General features: G+C 42.5%; 1 protein-coding gene across 3 annotated transcripts in view; it reads right to left on the bottom strand.

Moving 5' to 3' along the window:
- The window catches only part of dlec1 (DLEC1 cilia and flagella associated protein), a 124769-nt gene extending 114003 nt beyond the window's left edge, over window positions 1–10766 (bottom strand). For 2 of the 3 annotated variants that reach the window (XM_039753705.1, XM_039753707.1), the window contains exons 1-4: window positions 10622–10766; window positions 7857–7987; window positions 5988–6074; window positions 1547–1687 (exon numbers count right to left, since the gene is read on the bottom strand). In XM_039753705.1, coding sequence (XP_039609639.1) covers window positions 1547–1687; window positions 5988–6074 — 228 coding nt within the window. In that variant the 5' untranslated portion in view covers window positions 7857–7987; window positions 10622–10766. Of the gene's footprint in view, window positions 1–1546; window positions 1688–5987; window positions 6075–7856; window positions 7988–8610; window positions 8632–10621 lie in introns of those variants that run through there. The other variant, XM_039753706.1, reaches the window with a different exon arrangement.
- Between the last annotated feature and the right edge of the window lie 13956 nt (window positions 10767–24722).

Here is a 24722-nt window from a genome sequence, read left to right as displayed (position 1 = left end):
ACGAAAATTTCTGGGTGTGTCCAAGACTTGTATGTGGTAAGCAGATGTGTGCAAGGCCTAATTATAATATATGTGACTAGGGGGCTTCGCCCCCTGCTAGCTTCGCTTGCCAACCCCTTCCCTTGCCAGCGGTATGCGCTGTTGTGAAGAGGGGGGCTGAATGCACCCCAAGGAGACGTGGTCGCTCCTCTTAAATGGTGATACAATGGAAAACAAATAGTTGTTTTTTTTTACCTCCTCTTTGCTCGATCAGCTGTTGGCTTGCTGCTGCTGCCGTGCCACGTGATCTGCATCTCGTGCGCTTCTTCAAATGTTTAAAAGCCTGTACAGCACCTGTACTTTTATCTCACTGCGTTGTCTCTCTTCTCCCCCAGATAACCTCAAACACTATTCAATCTCTATTCACTGTTCCGTTATTTCACCGATTCTTTTTTTTTGAGACTTTTGAATTCTCCTACTTACATTATCTCTAATCTGCTCTGCATGTGTATCGCGCCAGCATTTTTGAATTCTTTACAACGTTCTACTTTGTCTTTTTCCGGCCCCTGGTGTGGTTAAATCTCTCCGAATTTGCACATAGATTATTTTTGTTCTTTTTTGCATTCTTTCTTCTCCAACTCTTTGGGTCTCTTTTTGAAGCACTGCTCTTTCTTCTTCTCTTAGTCGTTGACGTGTCATCTAGAACGTATAAAATTTTTAAGAGCTGAGAGCACAGGATGTGTGTCTGCCAAAAGTATTCCAACAACTGAGAAGTTAGATGACTGTGGTCTTGTTTGAAAATGGTTGTAAGTAGGACGTGACTTGTCCGTCTTCCAGGACGTGAAAGTGTCTCTCTGTCTCTCTTGAAAAGATCACGTTTCGTCGCTGGAAAAAAAGTCTCGTCTTGTCCCAAGATTTTTTTTTTAATAGAGAGATATAGTCTTAAATGTTTTGACAAATATATTTTTGAGTCAAAATCCTCCTTAAAATAGTTTTATGATTATAATTATCCAGCACCACGACTGGCTGTGTATGAATGAGTGCGAGTGTGTGAATCGGTGTGCCTGTGCTGAATTGGGGTCCTCTCCAGGGTTGCTCCATTTGTTGCATGTGATGCTGCCAAGAAATGCTTTAACGGTTCTCACCCTAAACTGGATATGCTGGTTCAGTAAGGGATGAATGGTTGTAGAATCTGCGCTTGATTAGATTTCAAAAGTGGAAGCTGTAAAATGCTGGGTAATTTAATGAATTGTGTTCCTATAATCTTAAACATTTAACTCATGTTACTGTACAATTTTATTATATTTCTATGAAAAACATAAGCATGTGTGGCTGTGTCTAAACTTTTGACTGGTAGTGTACGTGTGAGGATGTGAAATGCTGAGCTATTTATTTTGCCATTGGCATGCCCTACCACAGTGTCTATGACAATAACAGACTTATCCAAAATAAGACTAAAATAATAAAGTCATTTAAATAGTAGTTAAAATAATAAAGTCAGTTTAGTTATACATTAAATAGGAGAGTGGCAGTTCATGAGCTCCATCACTGACTGATTGTAAGTTACCTTCTTAAGCTCCTCGACATAATTCATAAGATAGGTGTCCTCTCCTCCCTTTGATTTCTCAAGATTGGCAAGAACGTCCTTCCCGATTACATCGGCAGTGTACAGCTCCTTAAAGATGCAGGCCAACAAATGAGAAATATCCTGGAAAATCCAAACAAATACAAATTAGGAAGACAAGTTTACAAAAGCATGTGTGTTTGAATGAAAAGTAAAGTAAATATAGTATTAAAACACAAAATACTAATCTCTTTAACTCCCCACTTCAGCCTCACAAAATTGACGAACTCTGTGTGTCCTTGCTGGGACAAACATAATGAGATGCCCATCTATTTCAGGGCACAACACAAAGACAACGTAGGTCCCTAATGCAAATCAGATACAGAAAGAAAAGCAACTTTCTAGGAAAAGCTCACTGCACACTACTATCCATACATTCATTTTCAAAACCTCTTTTACCCTTTGATCAGGAGTGGAGGCTTAGGTGGCTACACCAGAGAGAAGGAGCTTTGCTGGGATGGCCCTAGAATTTGTGATGGGGTTGCCAGGAGTAATCTCTGCCTGGGGTTTAAAGGCCACTGCCCTCCAGTATCACTGGAGCTAAGAGATGGTAGGCAAACTCAAGAAAAGGGTCAGCTGGCAAGGACAGAGTTTGACTAGCATGTGGAAGAAAAGAAGGAGAGGGACACAAAGATTGGAAATGTGAGTAGAGGATTCTCTGAGGTAGTGTGACAAGCATATGATCCATTAGCACTTATTGTGTTATCTTGGTTAACCAATAAAAAGGTATAATTTTGCTTGACTTCTCATTAAATGAGAACAAGGAAAGGATCTGATGACATTCAAGCAAGTAAACCTGACCTCAGGTGTCACCAGGACATACGAGGTGTGGCAGAAAAGTAATGAGACTGGCAACACTGCAAGCGATCTGGCAACGCTGCGCTGTTGTCCTTGATAGAGCACGTGTATCAGTACCCTTCCATAGCTCAGTGCGAGTTTCAACTCCTTCCGTTAACTACGTGATTTTTGTGACTGCTATTAGCGAAGTTGTGTTTTTGGTTGTGCGTCACGCAAAATGTAACAGCGGAATTTGGAGCAACGTTGTGCCATTAAATTTTGTGTTAAGCTTGGAGAATCAGCAAGTGTGACGTTTGAAAAGTTAAAACAGGCCTATGGGGAACATCCTTTATCACGAGCTCAAGTTTTTCAGGGAGGCCTTCAACTTCGAAAACCAATGAAAACATCGAACGTGTGAACACTCTTGTGAGATCAGACCGTCGTTTAACATTAGGAATGTTGAGTGAACAATTAAATTTGAACAGATTTACCGTTCATCAAATTTTGACTGAACATTTGCACATGTGAAAGGTCTGTGCCAAAATGGTGCCGAAAAACCTCACAATTGAGCAGAAGGACAATTGAAAAAACGCATTCCTGTGGTTCCTCAGCCCCCTTATTCACCTGACCTCAGTCCGTGTGGCTTTTTCCTTTTTCCTAAACTAAAAAATGTCCTCAAAGGACGTCATTTCGGGACTTTAGAAAACATCCAAAAGAGTGTAACGGACATGCTGAAGACCATACCGGTTGAAGACTTCCAGCGCTGCTACCAACAGTGGGAACAACGTCTCCATCGGTGTGTAGCTGCCCAAGGGAACTACTTTGAAGGGGATAACATTGATGTTTGAAAAAAATAAAAACTTTGGTAAATAAAAAATCAGTCTCATTACTTTTCTGCCGCACCTCGTACAGTGTCTTCAGAATTTATTCACGACCCTTCACTTTTCTTCACATTTTGATATATTGCAGCTTTGTATTAAAATTGTTCTTTCATCAAACAACAAGGTCTCACAGTAGGGAAAAGCCTAAGCCATGAGGTCAAAGCCATGCCGATGCACTGAGTGCTGTTTGATGTGAGGGGGAAAAAATAATTGAAATTATTTTATTGTAAAGCTGCAACTTTGCAAAATGTGAAAAAAAGTGAAGGGATCTGAATACTTTCAGAGGGCACTGACATTCATCAATGAGGGACATCAAGTCGCATTTGGAAGTTAAGGGACTGGACACACAGAGTTTAGTGTTTCATTATATAGTAGATAATATATGTGAATAACTGTAAAGTGTTTTTTATATTCTTTTTAGAAAGTAAAAGAGTTTATAACATACTGTGACATATACTAACATTCTCAAACCTGCTTATTCCAATAAAGGTTTGTGAGGGGCTGTGGCCTATCCCAACAGCATTTGAAACATTCAGGAAAAAACTCAGGACAAGATGCCAGTACAGTATACTGCTGGGCCCACTAATGCACACACCTATGCTGTGTTAATCTAATTTACCTGAAGGATCATCCACATACTGTAAGACACATGATATCCAATATGGTGTTCCACAAGGCTCTATCCTGGGTCCGCTGCTCTTCTCAATCTACATGCTTCCATTACGTCAGATTATCTCAGGGCACAACGTGAGCTACCACAGCTATGCTGATGACACACAGCTGTATTTATCAATAGCACCTGATGACCCTGATTCTCTTGATTCACTAACACAATGTCCGACTTGTATCTCAGAATGGATGAATAGTAACTTTCTCAAGTTAAATAAAGAGAAAACTGAAATCTTAGTGATTAGCAATAATGGATACAATGAGGCTATTAGAAATAAACTGGATACATTAGGATTAAAAGTCAAGACGGAGGTAAAAAGCTTAGGGGTAACTGTTGACTGTAATCTGAATTTTAAATCGCATATTAATCAGATCACTAGGACAACATTTTTTCACTTAAGAAACATAGCAAAGGTTAGACCTCTTATATCACTGAAAGATGCTGAGAAATTAGTTCACACTTTTGTTTTCAGTTGACTAGATTACTGTAACGCACTCCTCTCAGGACTACCCAAAAAAGACATAAATCGTTTGCAAGTAGTGCAGAATGCAGCTGCTAGAATCCTAACTAGGAAAAGAAAATCTGAACACATTTCTCCAGTTTTGATGTCGCTACACTGGTTACCTGTGTCATTCAGGATTGACTTTAAAATTCTGCTTATGGTTTATAAAGCCTTAAATAATCTCTCCCCATCTTATATATTAGAATGTCTGACACCTTATATTCCAAATCGTAACCTCAGATCCTCAAATGAGTGTCTCCTTAGAATTCCAAGAACAAAACTTAAAAGAAGTGGTGAGGCGGCCTTCTGCTGCTATGCACCTAAAATCTGGAATAGCCTGCCAATAGGAATTCGCCAGGCTGATACGGTGCAGCACTTTAAAAAACTGCTGAAAACACATTACTTTAACATGGCCTTTTCATAATTTCACTATAATCAAAATCCTGATGCTCTATATCTCCAACTCATTATAATAACTATTCATGGTGGCTCTAAAATCTGTACTAACCTCTACTCTCTCTTCTGTTTCCTTTCTGTTTCCACCATCTAGTCAAAGCACCGTGATGTTCCAACAATGATGGATAAATTAAAAGCCATAAGTCTGTATGACTTTTCAACATCAACATTAAGTGACTCCGTGAGAACCCTAACTACAAAGAGGACTATTTCATTTATGTCAGGTAGAATGCCCAGAGGGGATTGGGCAGTCCCGTGCCCTGGAACCCCTGCAGATTTTTTATTTTTTTTTTCTCCAGCTGTCTGGAGTTTTTTTTTTGTTTTTTTCTGTCCACCCTGGCCATCAGACCTTACTCCTTTTCTATGTTAACTATCCATCCATCCATCCATTGTCTAACCCACTGAATCCAAACACAGGGTCACGGGGGTCTGCTGGAGCCAATCCCAGCCAACACAGGGCACAAGGCAGGAACCAATCCTGGGCAGGGTGCCAACCCACCGCAGGACACACACACACACCAAGCACACACTAGGGCCAATTTAAATCGCCAATCCACCTAACCAGCATGTCTTCGGACTGTGGGAGGAAACCAGAGCGCCCGGAGGAAACCCACGCAGACACGGGGAGAACATGCAAACTCCACGCAGGGAGCACCCAGGAAGTGAACCAAGGTCTCCTAACTGCGAGGCAGCAGCGCCACCTCTGCGCCACCGTGCCGCCCACCTATGTTAACTAATGTTGTCTTATTTTAATTTCTTATTTTGTCTTTTATTTTTCTTTTCTTCAGTATGTAAAACACTTTTAGCTACTTTTTGTATGAAAATATTCTATATAAATAAGTGTTGTTGTTGTTGTAGATGTGGACAGAATGTGCAAGCTCCACAAAAACAACAACGGTATGCGAGATTCAAACCCTGAATGCTGGATACTTGAGATAGCAGTGTTAATCACTGCTCCACAGCGGTGGCTCCTCTCCTACCAGAAACTTCTTAGTACAGTTGTACAGAAATCAGGACCTGTTCTGATGGCAATGGACTCAAAGCAGACCATTACAGTAATTAAGGTACATTTGCAATTTACTTCCAGTTCAGACACACCTGAGTTTCTTCTGAGGCAGGACGGTGTCGGTACATGGAGGGCTCCAAAGAGCTGCCTCCGCTGTTTGGAGTAGACTGCTGGAGCATCTGTAAGAGAGACATTACATTCAATTATAACCAAGCCATATAAACACAATCTAAAACATTCACTGGAGAGGTGCAAGGCAAGATGGGATGTCACTCCCGAGATTAAATTTGATTTATTTTATGCAAAGTTGTTGAATCTCAAATGTACTATGTAAATTTTAAAATAAAAAAACATTTCAGAAAACCTTGGCTGTGAATGGTACATAGCAGGACTGGAATGTCCAGGAAAAATAAGGAATGCACATTTATGCACACAAAATGTTTTACAAGCTTTTAGTAATGTCCTGCACCTATAGTGGCACAAACTTTCAGATTTGATCTATCAGTCAAAAACATAAATAAAGCAGTGACTAAATACTTGATGGTAAGTCATTATCCACACTTTTTGTTTGGATTGGCTGTACAGTTTTCTCTGCGCCGATGTGGAAACATGGTGTGTCTGTGATCGCAGTGGTCAACTTAGATCAGTCAGTCTCTCTTGTTCTTTCCTAGCACTAAATACAGCCACTCCATTCTTGATTCGCACCAAAGGTGTCTAAGAAACTGTGAAAGAATTTGACAGTTTTCCTCCATGACTGTACCATTTATAGATATCTGTCTTTCTATCAGCTTTCCAAGACTTAAAGCCTCTGTCTGTTACAAGTCGACTGGCTCACACAGTTACTTTCTCTACAGCTCCTTTCATTCCTGGCAAACTCTCTAATTCACTGTTTCTTAGACTTATTTTCTATATTTATATCATAGGGTATATCTCTCTATTATATAAAAAAAATCCTGGGACGAGACATGACTTTTTCAGAGAGATATTTTCAAGTCCTGCGAGATGAGACTTTGTGCCAAGAGATTTAACCACGCCTGGGGCCAGAAATAAAAGACAAACAGTAGATGACAAAGTGGAACGTCGTAAAGAGGCTCTGAAACATTGATGCGATACACATGCAGAGCAAGTTAGAGATAATGAAAGTAATAAAATTCGAAAGTCTCAAAAAAATGATTGTAAAGATCACATTAGCGAAAACAAACGGAAATTATTACTCGGTGAAATAACGGAACAGAGAAAAGAGATTGAATATATTGTTCGGATTTAAACTTTAAGTCGGAGACTTGTAGTTCATCTAATTCATGTTGCCATCAGGGAAAAGTAGTGTTTCTTCCCAATGAGGAGGTGTATCTGCGAGAAATAAAAGATTTGTTGTTTGGTGAAAGTGAAATCCACATACGCGAGCGGCAGAGACGCTAAGTGTTTGGGTTAGCAAGCGAAGTGAGCAGGGGGTAAAGTTTGTGTTTTCAGTGGATTTACATGTTTTACGCATGTGCACATTTTACACTAACATAAAGAAAATCCCTCAATCAGAACAAAACATGACTCAGTAATCTGCTGTGTAAAATTCTAGATTCCTATTGATTTAGAGCAACATTGCCCCTGTAAATGATTTTTTGCATGTCTTTATACATCTGCAGCACAACTGAGAAGGAGTACATCATTTTTAACAGAATATTTTCTTGTATTTCTTTTCACAAAATTATATATTATTAGCCTGCAATATTTTACTGCTAGAAATTGCAACTTTTTGCAGTTGAATGTAGGGAAACATTAGATTCCTGTGAATACATTAGGTACACGAAAAAAGCAAATGCAGCAGCTAAAAAAAAATTATATTAGGTACTAAGCCTTTTCTAATTAAATAAATGCTATACTAGTGATCTGACCAGCACACAAAAAAGCTTCAGTCTCACAAAATGATAGCAGAATGGACCCGTATTAAGTGAAGGCCTGTTTACCGTGATTTGATAGACAATGTCCAATCCACTTTTTGGGTGAGATAGAGAGAAGAGAGGAAGACGGCCTCGCACCACAGGAACTAGATTGTTCTGCTTTCAGTACAGTTGACTCCCCAAGAATACTTCACTAACTGCCAAAAAAAGAAAATAATATAAATATTAAGTTACAGGGAATATACATGATAGAGCTCTACAGTATAATGGAGGGCCAACCATGAAGTGATTTGTGTCTAGAATGGGTCCTTGTTGTTTGGGTCTAAGAAGAGAATCCAGTAGGTTAGTTATTTAGTTTGTTAGATAAATAGGTAGATGAGAGATGAAAGGCGATATTTAGATAGATAGATAGATAGATAGATAGATAGATAGATAGATAGATAGATAGATAGATACGCTAATTCTATAATCACACAATTTTTAAGGAAGTACAACTAATAGAATACTTTTGATATTTGAGCTGTTATGTCATTACAGTAATTGTGTCTATCAACTTTCATTAACTATTTACAAGAGAATTTTACACTGACTATTTTAAAAATGACCATTACAATATAGATTACATTATTTAAATTAAGAATATGCAACAAACTAAACTGTAGAAAATCTGGTCACACTCAAGTTGGGATTGTTCTCTAATTATCTGATAACTAACATTTAAATAATTACTACCCGTTATCAAAAAGCACAAAAACATTTCTGCCTGCTAAGACTAAATTTAACAATAATTTATAGATAGTAAGGCACCCTATGGAATGACCTGGGTTGCCAGCATTTCTGTGTTTTATTGTGCATAAGGGAAAACCCAGACTTCCATTCTACAAAAGAAATGTGGTTCATGAGGTTCTTTTTCCTTCTTTCTGTTGCGTAGTTCACAGACATCAGTCTGCATAGGCTGCTGTCCATGTTTGTTGAACTGGCATTGTGTAGCCCACAACTGATGCTTCTCTGATTGGCTTGTGCAATGTGCTTCACTCTCAGCGGACGTCACCACTGTTCTTTTCCTGTCCCTTATGGCACATGCCCACACTGCCGAGTTCTGATTATGTTGCAGAGGTAGCTGGCAACTCCAACTTATACTACAAGAGTACACATCACAGCACAAGTTCTCAATTGAGACCAAGATCAGGGTTCGAGACCCAGTGGTTTGCAAGTTTTTGTGTGACAGATGGACAGCCCTTAACATTTTACATATGTTGATAATCTTTTTCTCTAGTGTAATAAAACTTCGAAAAATCAAAGTAAAATACAGATAAAATATATTACTGCCTCTGACATTTTCTCAGTTGATGAAACTAGCTCTGTGCACAAATGTTTACAATCCAGTCTTTTCTAAGCCATTCATTAAACTATTAAACTATTACCAAAACACTTAATACAATTCAGGGTGACAGAGGCTGGTGCCCATCCCAGCAGTAGTGGGCACAAAGCAGGAGACAATCTTATAATGGATGCTAAAGTATAGAAAGACAATTTAACGAATTGCATAATATTCAAATAAAACACTGCAGGAATATACAGTAATTCTCAAAACTAACAAAAAAATAGAAAAAAAATAAGGATTTGTTTTTAAAATCCACTTATTTTCCAATCAATCAGTGCAGGTAGAGTAATTTCTATTGCACAATTTGTCCATTCACTTTCCAATCCCAAGCCTTCCAGTACAATGTCGTGGAGAGTCGAACCCAACAGAAGCTAACCTGTTCAATCTGTCAGGACACACTCATAAATTAACCTCATAGCACATATTTGATTCATAGCAGAAACTTCTGGGATTGTGGGGTGAACATGACAGCTCCTCCTAGAAAGACAGTCTGGTGTAGTGGTTAATCCTTTGGACCTCAAATCCTGAGGCAGTGGTCCCACTGTGAGACCATGACAATGTCACTTCACCTGCCTGTACTCAGATTGCAAAAACAACAAGAAATGTAACCAGTTGTATATTTCAGATGTTGTAAGTTGCCTCCAATAAAGATGTCAACCTACCAGCAATCACTTGAATTGGGGCACAAGTTTTAGAAACCACAAGGCCTCTCCTTAAATCTCTGGCTTTTGCAAAGACCTATGTGTATTTTATATTTTTGTTCAGAAAAAGAACATTATTATTATACAAATACATCCTGGGCATGGTGAGCCACTGCATTCATTTAAACTATTGAGAGACGATTTTTGCTTTTTAGAGCACTGTTTTATGAAATATTTGACTCCCCATTGGATACTTGAATTTAGCACTTCTTCATCCTGACATTTTATTTGACAGGTTTGATGCCCCAGGTTAATTTGTGTGTTCAAATGTGTGCTATGTGTTCAATTTTGCTACAGTAGCTCCAACAGCCCAATGTCACCTTACAATTTAATTTAGCAACCTCAGACAATAACTGGCTAAACGGGAGACTTCTGTCCCAAGAAAACAAATACGTCACTCTTTTTAAAGCAAAATGCTGCTCGGCTGGTCCACTCCATGGCTGGCAGGGCTGTAGCTCGACTTCTTACGCGTTACAAGCACCTCGGTACCCAGTTTGCCAGCGTTCACTTTCATAAAAGTTCTATGTTAGTATCAGCAGGCTGACGTAGGTTTATTTTCATTTCCGTTGTGATTCTGAAAGCTGCTGCCAGCTCGATGTATCCCGAGGACTTAGTGGCTTCCTGTGCCAGGAACTGCTTGCGACACGACGATCAACGCTACACAAAACACTCCTATAGTGACAGGCGGCAGCAGCAGTTTGGAAGTCCGGCACTTCTCATTTTTATACCCCACCCCCATAACCCACCTCTTATTCTGCACATCTCAACAAGTTCTACCGAAATATCTCGCCAAAATCGATCAACGTGTCCCGCAGTCACGCTTGTTACGGATGGCCAGAAAATGCATTACTGTACCACCGTCAGTTAGCCTTAATTCTAACTTTCACACTGGCTTCGGTCCACGTTTGTTTACAGCGTGCTGCCATGGCGACCAATGGACGTCTTTTCAAAGACCCGCGTGTGTTAAAGGCGCAGGCTATGCGAGTGGTACGCAGAGAGACAGAGTCACAAGGGCTCGGTGTTGTGTTCTGGTAATACTATTGGTTTGGTAGTTATATTAAAAATAAACAGCCTCTGTTGGCTTTAGAACTGCTTGGTTACGATCTGGTTACTATCATTAAGCTTCAGCAAGTTATCATTACGTTAACTAATTGATGATTTTTGACGGTTTCTACTCATAAGTTTTGACGTTCTGATGAAAATCAAATATGGGATTTATTAAAACTAGCATTTGATCCAGTTAATACATATTATATATTCCTATAAACTACGCAGGTAATCAATATACAGTATTTGGAAATTAACAGTAATGCCATCCACTACTTAATCGATCGTGAGGTCTTACAACCGTAACATCGCGGAAATTAAAGGGACCGACCCTGGATGGCACACCCGCGCACCACTTACAATTGACAAATAAAATAATCTGTACCAATCAGGAATGTGTGAAGAAAGCTAGGGTATCAGAATAAAAAAACACGCATTCACGCCACACAAGCAATGAATTAATGAAGCCAGGTCCCTGGATCTGTGAACAGGGCACCCAGCCAACAAAGTGACATTGTGCCACAGTGTAGGCCCTGTGTGGAGAGCCAACAAATGGGATTTGGACATCAGGACAACATTGGGCCAAAACGCTGGTCTGGTGCAGGCAAACAGTCAGGGAGCCCAATTTTGGTCATGAACCTGAAAAAAAATCCATACCTTACTAGTCCATCCATCTCTTTTCTATACCCTCCTATACAGCGTTGTTGGGCACCTGGAGCCAATCCCAGTAAGCAATGGGTACAGTGGGTGGCACTGCTGCCTCGCAGTTAAGAGACCTGGGTTCGCTTCCTGGGTCCACCCTGTGTGGAGTAATTGGATAATGGCTGGAAGGATGTCCACCTATCCAGTATTATTTTAGACTGTGGAAGGAAACCAAAGCACTCTGATGGAAGCAACATGAACACAGAGAAAACATACAAACTGCATACAAGGAGGGCATGGGGTATGAACCATAGTTTTTACCCTTTTTTAATAGTGTTCTAGTATTTATTTATCAATTAAATTACATGTAATTATAAAGATTTACAATTTGTTAATAAGAAAAGGAATAAAACACAGTAATGTGACTTTAAACTGTTTATTCTTACAAAACACAAAATGACATTGCATTAATTGGTACTAGTCCAGCTTTTTGTTGTACATTCATATTGTTATTTATATTTCTGCTGCCAAAATCTAAAGCCAACTACAAATGCAAATTCACAGTGTTACTTAATCTGCAGGATTAAAAAGTCAGAAAACCACCGGGTAGTGACTACATCAGCCTGCATTACCAAACCATCACTGGGCCACTGAGGGACTTACTGAACTTGTAGTGCCAGTGATTAACCCACTTTGGGCCACTAGGGGATCTTTGCTAAGGGGTCCCTTGTGGCAGTCCCCACATTGGGCCAGTACAGAATTTAATTGGGTTTTCCCAAACATACACTGCCCTACACACATTACCCATGGCTTACCCACATGGTGCCACTAAGTGGATGTTTGCTGGGCAGCAACACTTATCCCCACTCCATCGTGCCACCTTAATACTAAACCCAATATATTTACTAAATTATAAAACATTAGTAAATGAAGTCCGAGGAGGCAAACTGTATTAGTGCTTTTTGGTGCCAGTTTGTAATTGTCTACATGTTAATTATCCACAAATGAATACAGAACAATCCCTTCTACAGCAGAGTCTGTTCGAAAGTGTTACCATAGTTTCTTTAGTTTATCTTTTTTGCATATTCTTAAGGCTAATAATGTGATGTATATTGTAACAGTAATTTGAAATAGTCATTTTAAACGTTCCATGTAAACAGTTAACTAAAATTAATAAATTTGATTAATAACATAACAGCTCGGAAATCAAAGTATTCTGTCTGTTGTACTTCCTTCTTCAAAAGTGTGTCATCATAGAGTAGCTGGTCTATATGCCCTCTATCTATCTATCTATCTATCTATCTATCTATCTATCTATCTATCTATCTATCTATCTATCTATACACCTTCAATTTCTGCACACTATTTGTGTTGTACATTTAATTTTAAATGGATACATTTTCCATTTTTGCACATCAATCTCCACTCAATAACCTCTAATGTCAAAGTGAAAATATTTTAGTCATAAAGGTTTGCATATTTATTAAAAACCTTCTTCTTTCGGCTGCTCCTGTTAGGGGTTGCCACAGCAGATCATCTTTTTCCATATCTTCTTGTCCTCTAAATTGAAATCTCTCATTCTTAGAAGTATTCAGACCCTTTGGTGCCAAATGTATTCAGGCTCCTTGAGATGTGCCTAGAAGCTGATTGAAGTCCATTTGTGGCAAACTGACTTGACTGGACATCATTTCGAAAGACACACACACATACACCTGTGTATGTAAGGTCCCACAATACAGATTGGATATCAGGACAAAAAACAATCCATAAAGTCCAAGGAACTCTTTGTAGACTTCCACGATCAAATTGTGGTGTGGCATTTATGACGGCAAGGGGATACAACTATTTCAGAAGCCTTGAGTGTTCCCAAGAGCATGGTGGCATCAATAATTTTGAAATGTTAGAAATTTGGAACCACCAGGACTCTTCCTAGAGGATGGCTGCCCACTCAAACTGAGTAAGTGAGCAAGAAGGGCCTTGATCATGGAGGTGACCAGGAACCCAATATTTCTGCTACCAGAGTTTCAGAGGTCATCTGCTGAAACGGAAGAACCTTTTGGAAGGATAGCCAACTCAGCAACAGTCCATCCATCAGATATTTATGGCAGATTTTCTAATGCGTGCTTGGAGTTTGCCAAATGGCATTTAAAAGATTCAGAGAGTATGAAGATAAAGATTCTTTAAACTGATGAGAATCAAATTGAATTCTTTGGACAGAACTCCAGTATGTCTGACAAAATAATGCCATCCCTTTGATGAAGTGTTTGTGTGGCAGCATCTTGCTACAGGGGTGCTTCTTAGTGGCAGGGACAGGTAGACTCATCAGAAATGAGGGAAGAATGAATGCAAACATATATAGAGAGGTTCTTGAAGAAGCACACAAAACCTCAATCTGGGGCAACAGTTTGCCCATTAGCACAGCAATGACCCGAGGCATTCAGCCAAGACGATGCTTGAATGGCCCCAGGACAAGTCTCTGGCTGTCCTTGAGTGTCCCAGCCAAAGCCCAGACTTACCCGATAGAACAATTATGGAGAGAACTGAAGATGGCAGTTTACAGACACTTCCCACTCATTCTTTAGGAGCTTGAAAGAATCTGCCAGCAAGAATGGGATAAACTGCCCAAATCCAGGTGTGCAAAGCTTGTAAAGACTTATTGAGGAAAATCAAAGCTGTAATGGCTGCTGAAGGGGCTTCTAAATACAATAGTACTGTTTTAAGAGTCTGAATACTTCTGTGAATGAGAGAATTAAGTTTTTGATTTTTAATACATTTACAACTCTTACAAACCACTTTGTCATTATGGGTTATTGAGTGTAGATTGATGGGCAAAAATGGCAAATACTGTATATTCTTTTAAAATTAAGTCTGCAATACGATTAAGTGTGCAGAAAGTGAGGGGGTCACCTGAATATACTGTATGAACAGGGGGAGAGCCTACATTTATTTGTGCTTTTGATACTTAAGTGCACAGATTCTTTAAAATGTCTACTTGAGTGGTTTTATTGGGGGCAAATTTTATTTTCACTTAAGTCACATTGATGGGTTAGGGTCAGGGTTAGTAATATCTCTACTTTTCTTAATATTTTATGCCATGTTGTCTAACAGCTTATGGGGCTAAATAAAAGAAGAAATAGCTGCCTGGGTTGAAGCTTTTTAGTGGCCTCTAAACCCAACTGTCTAAGGTTATTAGTGAGATCTTATCCTGCCCATTCAACTTCCTCAGCCCCTGCTCGCCTACCTGAGTGCCACTGTGCCCTTGCCCGTCTTGACTTCTCCCTTCTATATATTATTGAACCAACTGACCAGACTCTTATTTTGTAACACAAGTAAACCAATTGAAACTGTAATTTTCAGGGTTGTGATTAAAACAGGGATGTATGGAACGCCTAAAGTTAAAAAGGAGCCATGGCTTGGCCCCGCCATGAACTGCCCTTTAAATAGATCTCCACTCCGAAGATGGCCCATCTGGCTGTGTCCTGTCATACCACTTTAAAATTACAGAATGCGCTCTGTTTAGGAAAAGCCACAGGACCAAAAATAACTTGCTTAACATGCTGAAAGGAATTGTGCAACCCATAAAAAAATAAAAGCAAATTCCATCTGAATCATCTCTTTTTGGTAACCTCAGGGCAGCACAACATGAGTTTTGCTGTGAAGCGTGACCAGTTTGTCGAGTTTATTTTCTCTCAGACAAGGCACAGCCTGTAGGTGAACTCCATAACAGATGAGAAAAATGCAGGAATTTGAAATCACGCCATTGTCTTTTGTGGCTTGGGTGGCACTGTTAAATGGGTCTGAAGCACGTCTCCCAGCTGCCTCAGTATTTGAGTAAGAAATTCAGCTCTGCTGCAGAGTCCACACAGGGGAAGCAGGAATTCTCATGAATGATTTTCTTGTGTCAGCCAGCAGTGAACGTATCAGTTAAGCTGCAAGAAAAAGCTACCCAGCTGGCAAAGGTTCAGGGATTTGGGTTCGACTCCCAGACTGGCTGCTCCATTTATGAAGATTCTGCGTTCTCTCCTATTCATGTGCATTTTCCCCAGATTTTTCTCCCACTTGTAAATTAGAAGAATACGAGTGTGTGTGAGCGAGTGTGCATGCCCTGCAGTGGACTGATCTACCATTCTGGACTTAATTACTTCCTGGATTGGCTTCCTCCTCCACCCTACCTCTCTATCTTATAACAGAAAAATCAGGATTAAAAGATGTGTTGATGGACGCTGCAAGGCACTGTGGATTAATGGTTAGAGCAGTAGTTCTCAACCTGTGGGGCGGGCCCCCCTAGGGGGGCGAGAAGTAACAAAAAGGGGGGGGCGCAAAGATGTGAAAAAAAGAAAACAAGAATCAAAAATATGAAAAAGAAATCTGTTGAAACCAAAACACATTAACTTAAACTACATACTGATACTAGAACAATAAATATAGAGTTAGATAAATGTTGATGAAAGTTAAGTCGGTATAATAAAATATGCATGTACATTTCAAAAAAATGTTAGGGAGGGTGATTAAAACTGTTATGAAAACTCGGGTCGCAAATACTTAAAGGTTGAGAAACGCTGGGTTAGAGTGATTAATGTTAATCCATAAGGCTGTGGATTTCAATGCTCAGTGATACCGCATATGTCATCTGGCCTTCTTGTTGTCATTTGTTTTGTTCCTTATTTCGATTCACACGAAGCTGAAAACAGTCTTGGCAGCACTGGAGGAATGTAGGAACTCACTCTGGAAGGGGTGGTCATCCATTACAGGAAACATTTACAAAATCACAAGGGGAACATGGAAGCTGACCAGGAAGTGAACCTGGGGATTAGAGACTGTTAAGTAGCGGCAACACTGACCTGTGTGCCACTCCTTCCTGATATCATCTCATGATATGTTTCAAATCACTTGTATAAATTTGGAGTTTTAGGAAGCTTGTATCAGGAATCCAAGTTTTTTGATGATGTGGCATCGGACGCCCAGGAGGACCGGAGGAGGGCTTGTGCCTCCTCCAGACCGCGAGGGGGCGTCTGCCCTGGTTATGTTGGGGGCCTCGGGTAAAGGGCTTGGAAGCCCAGCCCTGTAGGGACCCGTGGCCACCGCCAGGCGGCGCCCCGGTGCCTGAATATCCCTGGAGCCCAGCACTTCCGCCACACCAGGAAGTGCTGGGGGAAGACGACAGGGACACCCGGACGGCTTTCGGGTGCGCAGCCGGCACTTCCGCCACACTGGGGCGTGTCTGCGGAGGAGTGCCGGGAAGCAGCTGGAGCCCATCCGGGTTCCTATTTAAGTGGCCGCCTCCCTTCAGTCGATGGTGGAAGTCAGGTGGAAGAGGACGGAGCTAGAGAGAGGACGGGAGGCGGCCAAGAGAGAGGCACAAAGACTGTGAGGCCTGGACATTTGGGGGAACGGTGCTGGAGGCACTTCGAAGTGCACTAATATCATTATTTGTAAATATAGTGTAAATAAACGTGTGTTGGGTGAAGCTAAGATGTCCGCCTGTCTGTGTTCGGGTTCAAGTCCACAGAGGCGTAGTCGGAAGGATGCTCCACCTGGGTCAAGGTGGGGACCTGTTATAGAAACAAATATTTCTGTGGACGACCCGGCGCAGCAGCGGACCCCACACACTCACCGCGGGAGCGGCATGTGCACAACCACGCGGGAGCGGTTTACCCCAGGGACTGGCGTCGGACCGCAGAATGGCCATCCCCGGGTGCCGAGGAAAGAGAACAGGCGTCGCCTGAGTGCAGCGGGCTCCGCTGTCGCGAAGGACGGCCCAGCCGGCGTGGCGACACAGAAGGCCACACCGAGGCAGGGGCCTTGGAGTGACGGGATTTGGGAGGCGAGTGCCCTGCCCTGCAGTAATCGGCCCTTCGGGGTCGCACTTACCTTGTTTCCTACAGGGAGGGACGATCTGGATCCGCGTCCGTGGCAGGAGCACGCCGGGCCACGGGCTGTCGACAGCGCGAGGGTGGCAGCGGAGGAGGCTGCGAAATCGGAGCCGCTGCAGCTCGAGGAATCGCAGCAGCTGCGAGGCTGCCAGGATGCACGCCACCGCACCCAGAGCAGGGGAGACAAGATGGCGGCGGGTCGGATGTCCCGCCTGCTGACAGGCACGGGATTGGCCAGTGTATCTTGTGTGCCCGCCAATGACGGTACAGAGGCGGGACCAAGGAACGCCAGTCTTGTGCCGATAAGAGACCCGATTGGGCCAGAGGGAGTGGCCCACAGGAGGCAGACGACGAGTGTGGCTGATCACCAGGTAAGCCCAACGACGTCTGTCTCCTTGTTTTCGCCGGTGGCTCTACGCGAGCTGGAGGAGTCCCTTCGGCCCGCAGAGTCGCCTTTATTGAAGTTGCTGGGTGCTCTCGTCGTCCGGCTGGAGCAGCTAAAGGGGAAGGCGGTCGCGTCGGGAGAGACCCCGTGTGATGCGGAGGATCGTCGCGACGTTGGAGCCTTCGGCCGACAGTGTACCGCGGGGAAGGTAGGTCTTGCCGTCCCCGTAAAGCATGAGGGAGGATGCGCCGAAAACGGCCGTGACTTTGTTAAGGAGGACCGGCATCAAGTAGGCGATTTCCCAACAGCGGACGCGGCAGTGCAGACTGCCGGCGGAGTGAGGAGAGCGAGTACACAGGGGCTGGCAGGACAGGGGCTGATGAGTGGCCTGGGTCCTAGCGCCCTGCGCACCAGGCCTGCGGCAGACTCCTGTCGCTCAGCAGGGACGCAGATGGGGCTGGATTTGAGCTGTCGCCATGCTCAGACCCAGACCGTCAGGGCGTCCAAGAGGAGAAGGAGGAACCGAGAGATGAATGCCGGTTCCTCCAATAGGATGGGACGTGTCGCTGGGTGCGCGCGTCCGGTGAAGGGCCGTCCTCTGTGGAGGCAGAGGGAAAACCCTGGGCGGCTGGATGAGCCACCTGCGAGAGCGGTCCCGCTAAGACCAAGAGGACGGGCATGGAACCTGTGGTGGAGGAACCAACCAGGCAAGTCGCGGGCTGTCAAAAGGGGGGGTGAGCACTGCCGGTAAGGAGACCGACTGGATGCTCAGGGTGAGTGTCCTGGCAGTGCTTCTGGCCTTCCCTTTTCTCTTTTTACAGGCCTGAAGCCCCGACGAGCGCTGGAGCCGACGTCGTTGGGAACCTGCCCTCTTGGAACGGGCTGCTCCACGGGAGGGCTCCCCGCCGGGAGGCCGATGGTGCCCTGACTGGCGGGGACGGTGGAGGCGAGAACGGCGCAGACCAGAGGGGTGCGTTGGCGTCGGAGGGGGTGTCGAAATAAGATGTCCTAGGGTGCCGTGTTGGACCCTGGGGACATAGTAGGACCCTCTCTGGGTACGTGCTGCCCTTTCGGGAAGTGCTGCTCGGACCCACGTGTCTTCGTTAGCGGTGGGGCACTGTGGCCGCCCTGGCCGGGACGCCCAGGAGGACCGGAGGAGGGCTTGTGTCTCCTCCAGACCGCGAGGGGGCGTCTGCCCTGGTTATGTTGGGGGCCTCGGGTAAAGGGCTTGGAAGCCCAGCCCTGTAGGGACCCGTGGCCACTGCCAGGCGGCACCCCGGTGCCTGAATATCCCTGGGGAAGACGACACGGGACACCCAGACGGCTTCCGGGTGCGCAGCCAGCACTTCCGCCACACTGGGGCGTGTCTGCGGAGGAGTGCCGGGAAGCAGCTGGAGCCCATCCGGGTTCCTATTTAAGTGGCCGCCTCCCTTCAGTCCATGGTGGAAGTCGGGTGGAAGAGAGAGGACGGGAGGCGGCCAAGAGAGAGGCACAAAGACTGTGAGGCCTGGACATTTGGGGGAACAGCACTGGGAAGTGCACTAATATCATTATTTGTAAATATAGTGTAAATAAACGTGTGTTGGGTGAAGTTAAGATGTCCGCCTGTCTGTGTCCGGGTTCAAGTCCACAATGAAAAGAATAATTTGTCCAAGTTTGATGCTTGTTGCTTTTATTACTTGCATTATTTTTACAGTGATTCTGTTTTCAACATCTATTTGTGTTGTTGGTGAGTTGCCACCATTTTACAGATTCTGAGCCACAGCCATATTATACAGTATATAGCAACAGTCACACCACTCACGTTGACATGTAAGATTTCCCAAACCTGGGGTATTTAAGTTGACATTTTATTAGACTCGGTATTCTAGCATTGGAGGTTTCTTCTTAAATCAAAATCCAACTTATTTGTTGGAATAAAGTAAGCTAAGATTTGTAAGGCTTTGATAGGATTTCTGGCTTTGTTCTTTCTTTTAATGTTTTAGCATTTGACGATTTGTCATCTAACTTTCTCATGGCATTCTGACCCTTTGTCTTTCCCTGTTAGCATCTCTGATTACGTCCACACTACAATCAACAATATCTGTCCATACTAGCGTTTTCATATTGTTCACAAAAGGATTTCCGTCCATCCTAAAACAACCAAAATTACATACAACGTAAATATTTGCCAGAAAAATCCTTAACGGGATTGTAATGCTGGTGGCCATAGGATTTTTTGCAAAACAACAACATTTATTATTATAGCACATTTTCATCCAAATGATGTCACTCAAAGTGCTTTACAGGATGAAGAAAGAGAAAAAAGATAAAATCAGGCAACATTAATTAACACAGAATAAATAAGGTCCGATGACCAGGGAAGACTGAAAAAACAAAAAAACAAAAAAAAAATCTGCAGAGGCCATGAGACCACCCAGCCCCATCTAGGCATTTACCTAACATCAATGACCTCAATCAGTCCTCATTGTATTCAGGGTTCACATGGAAGAACTTGATGATGATGGTCATTTGGACCTCTGGCCTTCAATCCATCAATGTAAGGACTGCACGGTGCTTTGATCGGGTTTTGGTGGCACAGATCACCACCACAGAAAACCAGAAAAAGAACAGCAAAGAAAGTTGGGGTGGTAACACTTTACATTAAGTGTCCATAATTACACTGTAACTACTATGTAATTACCTGTATAAGTACGGTGTTACTATGAGTTATTACTCCGTACTTACTATGTACTGTAATACAAAGTAACGCTATAGTTAATTACTCAGTTGTCATTGTTATTCCACAGTTTATATAATTACAACGTGACAATTTATCACTGATCCAAAAACAAGTTTTCTTACTTAGTTATGATGTATCTGTACTTTCAAATTGTAATAAAAACATCAGGGTATATGTAACTATGTAACAGATGTTCCATGGTCTTGGCAAGTTTAATGGAGAATTGCAGTAATAACTGCATAGGTTTTCAATGATATTTCAAGATCTTTTATAAATGGTGAAAACACCTTTGCTAAGATTCTGGCAGCTGCATTCTGCACTCTTTGCAAGCGATTGATGTCTTTTTGAGTAGTCCCGAGAAAAGTGCGTTACAGTAATATAGCCGACTGTAAAACTGTAGTGACCAGTAAATTATTTGACTTTTGTTCATGTATGCAGCATTCAAATTGTGCAAATAATTATTTAGATGCATACAGGTAAGCAATACATAAAGCATCAAGGAAAGCAACTCTTCTATGTCCGCTATATTAGAATATGTTTTTCGTCAATTGAAGGGTAACCAGTCAGGGAATGAAATGTTGTAATCAGGAGGATCCAATCAGGGAAAGGCTACATAATAATAAAACTGCATTTTGGCCCATCCACCTTACAACACTGAAGCTGTATTTTCAGAAGTCTATGGCTCACAAAAGCATTTTTCACACGTCTCTTAATGCCGGCATTATGTGGACGAAAGGTAAAAACAGAGATGTAGTAATGTGGACATGGCGTCATTCTTTACCCCTTTTAGCTATTTTATCTCTTGATCATATATTAATTTTTTTCCTGCTGCCTACCAAATTGTGCCACCAATTTAATTCACTGTAAGGAGAGCCAATCCTGGCAACACTGGGCACAAGGCAGAAAACAGCCATGGATGGGGCACCATTTCATTGCAGGGCCCATTGATAGACATACCTAGAGGGTCAATTTGGAATTGTTTAATCTGTACACAGTGAAGGATGAAGGAGAAAATCCCCCGTATACAAAGGGAGAACCTGCAAACTCAATACGGACGACATCTGGGTGCCGGGTTTGAAGCCATGATACTGTGTCCGTCAAGTACCAGCACAAGCCACATCACCACCATGCTGCCTGCCCTGTGAGTATATTTGACAAAATGAAACACATTTCTATAAAGTCTATCTTAAACTAAGAAAGAAAATTAGAACTGATTTACAGATATTTACAGTCTGAATTTGTTTACCATAAAAGGTGATTTTGACCATGCTATTTAACAACCTGGGCGGCACGGTGGCGCAGTGGTAGCGCTGCTGCCTCACAGTAAGGAGACCCGGGTTCGCTTCCCAGGTCCTCCCTGCGTGGAGATTGCATGTTCTCCCCGTGTCTGCGTGGGTTTCCTCCGGGTGCTCTGGTTTCCTGCCACAATCCAAAGACATGCAGGTTAGGTGGATTGGTGATTCTAAATTGGCCCTAGTGTGTGCTTGGTGTGTGTCCTGCGGTGGGTTGGCACCCTGCCCAGGATTGGTTCCTGCCCTGTGTTGGCTGGGATTGGCTCCAGCGGACCCCCATGACCCTGTATTCGGATTCAGCGGGTTAGAAAATGGATGGATGGATATTTAACAACTTGAACTTCTGTCAAATCATTTTATTGTAGTGTGGGTATATTGGGATGAACAAAATGTGCTTTTTAGAGTTTGTCACATGACTAGTAAAATTGAATTTGTGTGGATATTGGGATTATTTTAAGATTATTTAGATAAATTGAAGTTTTAAGTGAATAAAATTGTGTAAACAAAACTGTATTAAAGAAGCACAAAAGGGAAACCTAGCAATAATTTTAGGAGTTTAACAGGCACGTGCCATTTAGGACAGAAGGAAGAGTCGACAAGTACATGACTATAACTTGTAGGATGGCAGAGGATATTGGGATGTATGCAAATAACTACAAGAATATTGAGTACTGTGGAAATTCAAAGCTCAGATAAACTAACCCATGTATGTATACTTGTAAGAAGATATAGAATAGGTGCTTGAGACCTTGTAGTCAACATGTTATTGTACTTATCTAGAAGTAGCTTCACTGACAAGTAACAAGACCATTGGAAATGATCAGTCATCAGATTTTGGCTGTTTCTATTATTGCCCTGAATCATATATAATCATCCAATAAGGCATGTTATGACAGCGAGGAGATGGAAGTATATCTTCAACATCTTTGTTAGGCTAACAACCTGCAAAAGTTTTCCAAATAGTGTTAGAGGAGAAAAGTGATGCAATGTCTTACACTTTAAAGGAACACCACAGCTGGAAACAAAGACAGCAAGAGCTAAAAAGCCAAACAAACTATTTGATGCAGTCATTCAGGTCATACGTCTTTTTTTGCTTTAACTTCTAGCTTTTGATATGTCTGATTTTTTTGCAGAGAACGATAAGCTTAGATTGAAGTGAAGTTTCTGTTCCTATCTGACTGAAATTGCATTGATGTGTACTGACATTAGGAATCACTGGAGGGTCGGTGGTCCTATAGGATAAGGGATTGAGATGATTATCCAGGGTCTGTAGGATCCTAACCAGGTCATAAGTGTTAAAAGGTTCAGTAATATATCGACTTGTGTGCATTCAGGTTTAATCTTTTGGAGGCAGTGAACTGAGTGCAGACAGAGATCCTCAATCCAGACAAGAGAAAGCTTGTGGCCTTTGTTAGGGTATATGGTGCAAACCTTTCAAAGGCAGACATTAGAAACGGTACAGCCCTTGCAGTCGGGAAAACTGAGAGCAAGAATAGTCTCACCCTTTGTTAAGGTATTCAGGTTCAGTCCTTCCAGAGATGGAACACTGGGAGCAAGACTGGTCCCAGCATTGTTCAGCTTGCCCCTTATCAAGGATTTTGGAGGTATGTATTGCAGGGTATACAGTCGTGGCCAAAAGTTTTGAGAAGTTTACTGCCTCAGTTTTTATGATGGCAATTTGCATATACTCCAGAATGTTATGAAGAGTGATCAGATGAATTGCAATTAATTGCAAAGTCCCTCTTTGCCATGAAAATGAACTTAATCCCTAAAAAACACATTTCCACAGTATTCCAGGCCTGCCACAAAAGGACCATCATTGCTTTGCACAAAAAGGGCTTCACGGGCAAGGATATAGCTGCTAGTAAGATTGCACCTGAATCAACCATTTATCGGATCATCAGGAACTTCAAGGAGAGGGTTTCTAATTGTTGTGAAGAAGGCTTCAGGGTGCCCAAGAAAGTCCAGCATGCACAAGGACTGTCTCATAAAGTTGATTCAGCTGCAGGTTTGGGGCACCACCAGTGCAGAGCTTGCTCAGGAATGGCAGCAGGTAGGTGTGAGTGCATCTGCACGCACAGTGAGGCAAAGACGTTTGGGGGATGGCCTGGTGTCAAGAAGGGCAGCAAAGAAGCTACTTCTGTCCAAGAAGAACATTAGGTACAGACTGATCTTCTGCAAAAGGTACAGGAATTGGACTGCTAAGGACTGCTGAGGTAAAGCCATTTTCTCTGATGAAATGGGAGTGGACTGACTCACAATTTTGCCAAAGAACACAGCCATGAATAAAGAATGGGACCAAAACATCCTCCGAGAGCAAATTCTCCCCACCATCCAAGAACAGTTTGGTGATGAACAAAGCCTTTTCCAGCATGATGGGGCACGGAAACAAAACATCAAAATTTTGGGTCCATGGCTAGGAAACTCCCCAGACCTTAATCCCATTGAGGACTTGTGGTGAATTTTACAGAGGCAGGTGGACAAACAAAAACCCACAAATTCCGACAAACTCCAAGCATTGATCATGCAAGAATGGGCTGCCATCAATTAGGATTTGGCCCAGAAGTTGATTGACAGCAAGCCAGGGCGAATTACAGAGGTCTTGAAAAGAAAGAAGGACCAACACTGCAAATATTGACTCTTTACATTAACTTAATGTCATCCATACTAATAAAAGGCAAAGCCCTCACTGACTGACTGACTGACTGACTGACTGACTCACTCACTCACTCACTCACTCACTCACTCACTCACTGACTCACTCATCACTAATTCTCCAACTTCCCGTGTAGGTAGAAGGCTGAAATTTGGCAGGTACGTTCCTTACAGCTTACTTACAAGAGTTAAGCAGGTTTCATTTTGAAATTCTACTCGTAACGGTCATAA

Source organism: Polypterus senegalus, chromosome 5, assembly GCF_016835505.1.
Source record: "Polypterus senegalus isolate Bchr_013 chromosome 5, ASM1683550v1, whole genome shotgun sequence".
NCBI classification, from domain to species: Eukaryota; Metazoa; Chordata; class Cladistia; order Polypteriformes; family Polypteridae; genus Polypterus; species Polypterus senegalus.
This window is presented reverse-complemented; position numbering and strand designations above follow the sequence as displayed.